Source organism: Cornus florida, unplaced genomic scaffold (assembly GCF_030987335.1).
Source record: "Cornus florida cultivar Cherokee Brave unplaced genomic scaffold, ASM3098733v1 CherokeeBrave_3.0.0_Hap2_Chr02, whole genome shotgun sequence".
Lineage (NCBI taxonomy): Eukaryota > Viridiplantae > Streptophyta > Magnoliopsida > Cornales > Cornaceae > Cornus > Cornus florida.
In genome coordinates, this window is record NW_026775572.1 from 29,151,939 (window position 1) to 29,158,840 (window position 6,902).

The 6,902-nt window shown below is 34.8% G+C and overlaps 1 protein-coding gene across 1 annotated transcript; it reads left to right on the forward strand.

The window, feature by feature from the left end:
* Positions 1–1,127: 1,127 nt before the first annotated feature.
* On the forward strand, positions 1,128–3,663 carry LOC132294503 (uncharacterized). The gene is made up of 2 exons (XM_059792386.1): positions 1,128–1,447; positions 3,262–3,663. The coding sequence occupies exons 1-2, from the start codon at positions 1,300–1,302 to the stop codon at positions 3,402–3,404; spliced, it is 291 nt and encodes a 96-aa protein (XP_059648369.1). The 5' UTR covers positions 1,128–1,299; the 3' UTR covers positions 3,405–3,663.
* Positions 3,664–6,902: the final 3,239 nt, after the last annotated feature.

Consider the following 6,902-nt stretch of genomic DNA (forward strand, 5'->3'; position numbering starts at 1 on the left):
TGGTTTTTGGATTGTGTTTTGCTCGTCTTCGCTAAGAGAAGGGAAAGAAAGAGAAGAGAAGAGGGAGAAAAAAATAATAATAATAATAACACCACTACTAACTTTGGCTTTAAATTGAAAGGACATATATCGTCCCAGCATTTATTGCTCTGCTATCATTGTTTGTTAGCAATTTGTCTATACAAATAGGTTTTTTTTTTCCTTTTCTTTTCCGCACTTTTTATTTATTTATTTACGGTAGTGATTGTCCATCCTAAAGTCACAATCAACTGATTGGCACATGCAGTCTATGCACCAAGGAATTATCGAACAATTTCTTGAGATGGTCCCAAAAAAATTGACCCCAACTTTAAAGACACGGGGAGAGATTTGCCATTGCAGATTTGAGATTTTACCTAGTTCAGTTATTAATCAGTATTAGTTTTAGAAAAACAAAAAGAGTTTTAGAGAACTAAAACTTTAAAAAAAATCATTTGTATTTAGTTTTTTTTTAACCCAGTAATATTCTTTGATAACTAAATTCATTACTAATTTTGAAATAATTAATTAATTACATTTAATTATGAAATTTAATAAATAAGTTACTTAAATGTGATAAAATTTTGAATGAAAAATTACACTGACGATTTAATGAGGTTTGGACAAATTAAACACGAGTCGAACGTTTCAGTTTTATTACTTTCTTCTCTCCTGATATTTGGCAAGTGTGCTCAATAACACTCCCTGCCGTTAATGAAAATTAAAAAAATGACTAAATTGCATTTTTCTTTTATTAAAAGACCTCAACAACCTTCTATATTAAAATGAAATGACCAAAATACCATGGATGCCATTAAAATTTAAAGTCATTTTTATACTAATTTTATATTATAAATTTTTTCAAAAATATATATATTTTATTAATGACATTCTATTAGTTTTCTTTTTAGGGTTTAATTAGGTTTTTTTTTTTTTTTTTTTCTTAAAAAAAAAAAGTAGGGTAATATAATGTATTTTGGTTTGATATATATATATATATTTATTAAATTAAATAAAATAGGAAAAATCAGTAATAAAATTCAAATTCTCTCTTCGTATGTAATTTGAAATTAGTTTGATCAAATTTTAGAGGAGGTTAATGTAATTTACTAAATTATAAATGACAAATTTCACTTTATCACTGACATTAAAAACTTGAAATATTAAACAAATTCTTAATTTATAATTAGCACTTGAGAAGTTCACGGAGCAGACTAGGTTTTGAAAAACAAAGCAAATAGTTGTAAGCCAACACTGAGTTTTTGTTGGGAAAGCAAAAGCATGGCATTGAGGCGTTTCTTTGGGTTTTCTGATGGCGAGTTGATGAGGTCAGATGCAAAACCTTGTTCCAGATTGATGAGGCATACTGCTGGGATTTTCAGTGTTGGCGGAGGATTAGGATTTTGGGTTTTCTGTCGCTTGCATTATGGTCTGTTCTTCCATTTCTTTGCCTTTCCTTTTTCTTTCGCTTTTCAATCACATATATGCTTCTAAAATTACATGTCACGCTTAATTCTTTGATTCTGAAATACCCATTTTGTTGTTCTTCGTTATGGTTTCACAGTGCACATCACCTGTTTGATGAAAGTACTTATAGAACCCTGTAATGTAAAGATCAAGAGAAATGTGGATTGTCTTTGTTGTGATAAAGGATGTTTGCAGAGAGGATTTTATTTATTTATTTATTGCACACCCTTTTAAGCATACAGTGATTCTTGCCTTCTGCTTGATGGTAATGTGGAGTTGTGGACGAGTCTGCTACTAGCAATTTAATTTGAGGATATCTTCTTCTTTTGAAATGATCAAACTGTTTTCAGCCCGTTGTGGGTTTTCTAGCTACTTTGGAACATTAAGGGAGCATTGAGAAGTATTAAATGTCAACTTACTTCAGAAAAGGATGAGGCTTTCCTTTGAACACATCCGCGGGGTGCGCACCTAGGGAAAAAAAACGAAGGAAAAATTACACACCATCCACTTTTTAGCGCACCCAGAGATTATGTTCTATGCAACACTATTGTTTTTTTTCCGTGTTAGGCTACTTTTGTTGAAGTATTTTGGGGGTGAATCTGGGGTTTAAAAGTGATTTTGTAACTTTAAGATTACCTAATGGGAACTGAATCACATGTTAGAGGGACGAGAGAGGTCGTGTAAGGGTTTCAACCACTTTCTTCTGTTATTTAGTTCTTTTTTTTCTGGCCTTTTGCAATTAGTTACTGCCTGTCCCTCTTATTTTAACATCTTTAGATTCAGTTATTTATCTCATATATACTTTCACTTGGGAGCATGATAAAACATTTCAGAGTACCTTCCACATTCCTCTTTTTCTCAACTGTGCTGAGTGCTATCAAATGGAATGTATAGTGAAATGAAAGAGTTTTGGATGATGAAATTTTATGTCTCAAAGCTAAGTTACTTGTGCCAATTGGTAAGTTGCAGTTAGTGAACCAATAGAGTGAAGTATCATTATTGTGCATCTTCTGAATGTTGTGAAAAGTTTATGCATTTTAAACCCTCAATCCATCTTATTTATCACTATTGTCAAAAAAGATTTTGTTATCAGTCCATTCGATTCCAACTAATAAGATATGAAATTCGGCTCTTGGTCATGCTACTTTATGTTTTTGCGACGTATATCAACTGTGGTGATGGAATATTGTTTAGTCATGTTTGTTTTGCTCTGTCATCTGTTTTTTGTCAGATCATTGTGTTATCATGGGATCTCTGGTTTAACTTTCTATTTGCTCACATGAACACTGGCTGTTGGTCTTCTTATCCTTACCAGATAAGCATGTGATTGCGTGTTTGTTGGCGCCAAAGGTTTCTTTATCCAAACAAAATTTGCACCCTGCTATACAGTTTCTCTCTACCTACATTATTTATTTGTTTTATAGTTTTTTTGTAAGTACAATATATTTTGGAAACCTGGAATTATTTATACTCCGATATACTGTATTCTAAGTTCTACAGATTTCAAGTTCACGGGTGTAATTCAATTTGGTTTTAAATTAATTTCATGGTCAAATGCTTTGAAATAAGGCAATACTACTTATCAAAAAAATAATAATAATAATAAGGCAATACTGAACTTTGAAGCCCTCTTCTTTTGAGGACTAAATGGTTTTACAACGATTTTCAAATCCAGCTCCATAAGTTGACATATTACACGGATTGACGAAGATGACTGTGTCAACACATATATTCTGCAAAGAATCTTATTTTTGTACGGTTTCCTTACTAACGCAGGTCCAAGAATCACAGTTCCCAGGAGTCTCAGGTGGGCAGCTTGTGGAGCTCTCTCTGTAAGCTCAACTACTGCTTTGTTGGTCCGCCTTTTTAGCCCTGAATGTGAACCCCAAAATATAGCTGCTTATGACAACAAGAAATAATGCTTGGCTATCCCAAGTTCCGATGTGTCAAACGAATTCTGGTACTATTGAAAGGTGATCATGTTATATCCCATGTCTCAGATAAAACCGCTGGACTAATTCTTGTAGTCACATTTTGTGTGAAACATGTAAAAGAGTACCTTTTATTTGAAAATGGATGTACTATCAAAATGTTGTTCTTGCAAGAACATGTAGTCTTCAATGTAGGATAGTCATTTGTCAATTTTGTGCAGGTGCTATTGGTTGGGTTTTATTTTAATCACTGGAGGTCATGCATGGTTATCATCTTTTATAGTTTTATTTATGACTTAGCACACCACTTGTTTATGTGAAGAATCTAATAGTGAAAATCATATGAACAGGTCAGATTTAGTGTCCTCAACTTTTTTACCATGGAATAATTTTCTTCTAGATTTCCCAATGTTGTTTGGTTCGAAATAAGCCTAGTCATTTTGTTGCTAGACTTTGATCATTATTAATGATAGCGTGCCTAACATTCTGAAATTTTATAGAGCTCATATAAAATTGTATCTAATATTCTCCAGAATATTTTTTCCTCCCTATTTTTCTGGTAGAAAGCAGATCATCTTTACATTCTGGTAGGGATGGCTACATCCGATTAGGCATCAATCCTAATCCGATCTGCTTCCAACGGATTGAAAAAATCTTAATCTGCTACCAATCCGTGGGATAACGGATTGGATCGAATTCGTGGATTGGGTTATTTTCTAAATTGTCCAATATTTTTTAATTTTTAACCATAACCTACTGGATAAAATTTTAATTTATTAACATAAATTCATATATTAAAATGATCATTAACGAATACATTCTTAGATTAAATGATCATTCAATAATTAAATTACCTAATACATTATTTCAATATAGGGTAAAGTATAGTCACATCCCTTGAGGTTTGGCAAAAGGATACTCAGATGAAACTTACCTGTTTTTTTGAACAAAGACACCTCTGAAAGTTAAAAAATCGACAAAGACACCCCTTTACATGATAAATTGACCAAATTACCTTTAGACCGTTTATGAGACTTTTTTAACTTTACAATTTAATAAATTGGACTAATCTACCCTCATGAACAATTTATGCATAAAAAAAAAAAAAAACTTTATATTGTTCACCTTTTTTTTTTTTTTTTTTTTTTTTGTTATTTACTTTATAAATCTCACAACTTCTTAAAAATGTATACATCAAAAATGATTTTTTGATAATATACATATTTTTCAAATAAATTATATTTTGTTATTACTTTTTTCTTTTTTATTTTTAAATTAAGATGCTTAATTATTTCATCTAAAAAAATTAAACTAATCTCTTTTTCTTAAAAATAAAAAATATGGTACTGGTATAATTTTATGCATCTTAAATTATATATTAAGTATTATGTATTTCCCAACATAAAAGGGAAAAATAATAATAATAAAACAAAGGGAAAAAAAAAAAAAAAAAAAAAACAAAGGCATGCATAAAGTTAAGATGGTACTGAGGATACCGGAAGTGACATGGGCCGGATATGACCCTCGAAAAGAGGATCGGGCTGAGAAACTGGATTCAGCCCACACGATGATGTTGCGGAATGGGCCGAATACATGGGATCTTCCGAGAAGAGCTAGGCCCGTAAGGAATGAAGTTTGAGGTCAAGAGACCTAACTTAGGGAATTACTTATAGCACTTGTAAATGCCTATAAATAGACAGGAAAGAGAGAATGTAAATACAGTTTTTTTTTGTTGTAAATGTAATGAGATTCTGTGAAAATAGGGAGAGTGAATTCTTTGCATCTTCAATTGGCGCCGTCTGTGGGAATTGATGAAGAACATTCATTCATGCTTGATCAATGTCATGTTAATTCAAACTGATCCTTGAAGACGAAGCAAAATTTCTAAAAATTGAATCCAGATCGGAGAGATTGCAGTTTTTTCTGAAGGAATTCTTGATTACTGTTGGTTTTGACGTGTTTGCGTTGGAATTACACAGCTGAGATTTGCTTGATCGCAGCTAGATCCGGTGAGTTAGAAGCTAGAAAAGCTCAGATCTAGCAAACTGTGATCGCGATTCGGTGAATTTGAGTCCAGAACCGACGAGATTTGCATCAGTAAAGCTCAGATTTGATTAAGATCTTGTGATTCATGCCTTTGCTTCACTCTGAAATCATGATAGGAGGCGAGAGCTCCAATCCGGTGGAGAATGTCCAGCAGGTGAAGCTTGATGAGTTGATGAACATGATCGAAGTTCTCAGGAAAGAGAATGCAGAGTTGAAAGCTGGCATGCAGTGCCAAAAAGCTCCGGCATTTCTGCAACCGCTTCCGGCGGGTGAAGAAGTTATGCATCCTGTTGTTGCGCGTCAAGGTGAAGAGGAAGAGAACAATCTGACAAATCCTCGTCACGAGGAGGTTAGGCCAGATGATTTGCCGCCAAATCCTCTTCATTTTGATGATCGAGAAGGCTCAATTCACTTAGATCCACGGCGTGAGCAGATCAGGCGGAACGAGGCAATGACTTTTAATTTATATTAGGAGAGGTACAACCGAGAAGAAGCTGTGGAGTTTGGACATCACAAAACTACATCGATCTGGCAGAAGGAATACATGGAAGAAAGATCATCCGATTCGCTTTATCGACCTTCAATGGCTACGTTGGACTACCGAAACTCAGAAAGGAAATCTACGGATCAGAGAGCTGCCGCAAGGTTCCATAGAGAGAATGAGGCCCTTCGTTTAGCATCTCGGACGGTTGACTCGCCGTTTACCGATGAAATTCTGAATGCTCCGAGTCCAAGGAAATTCTCCATGCTAGTTTTCATCCTGTTTGATGGAACGACTGATCCGATCGATCATATGTATCATATCCAATTCAAAATGGCTCTGAACACGGAGAACGACTCCTTAATGTGCAAATGTTTTCCAACAAGCTTAGCTGGACCAGCGCTCAATTGGTTCAAAAACTTACCGAGGGGCTCGATTGATAGTTTTCGAAGTCTTTGCGATCGGTTCATCAGCCAGTACTATGGGAATAAGCGCCCAGCAAAAGATGTCTCCAGTCTGTTCACGATGCAGCAGCATGAAGATGAACGCCTCCAAGCCTTTCTTACCAGATTCAATTTAACCAAGAGCATGGTGATCGAGTGCTATCCGTTCACGGCGGTTCAGGCATTCAAGCTGGCTATGATTCGTGGGACTCTGTTCCACACAAGTCTGGTGGTGAACACGCCACAGACTATGGATGAGTTGAACGAAAGAGCTGATGGTTTTGTATGCTTAGAAGAAGAAGAAGCAGCTAACGCTCGGAAGACATCCATAATAACAACACAAGAGAAAACCAAAGCAAAAATTAGGCAAAAGCAGGCTCAGTTACAGCGTCAGACCTCTTGGAAAGCTGAGAAGAGGCCCAGAGAGAAAGAGCTGGTTACTTCGCTGAAAGTCACCCTGGCAAAGCTGTACCAGGAAAATAAAGATAAGTTCCGACCTCCTTTACCTATTAGACT

Coding starts and splice junctions, on each gene's coding strand:
- LOC132294503 (XM_059792386.1), top strand. CDS start 1,300: ATGGCATTGAGGCGTTTCTTTGGGTTTTCTGATGGCGAGTTGATGAGG. Junction 1,448..3,261: donor TTTCTGTCGCTTGCATTATG/GTCTGTTCTTCC, acceptor TTACTAACGCAG/GTCCAAGAATCACAGTTCCC.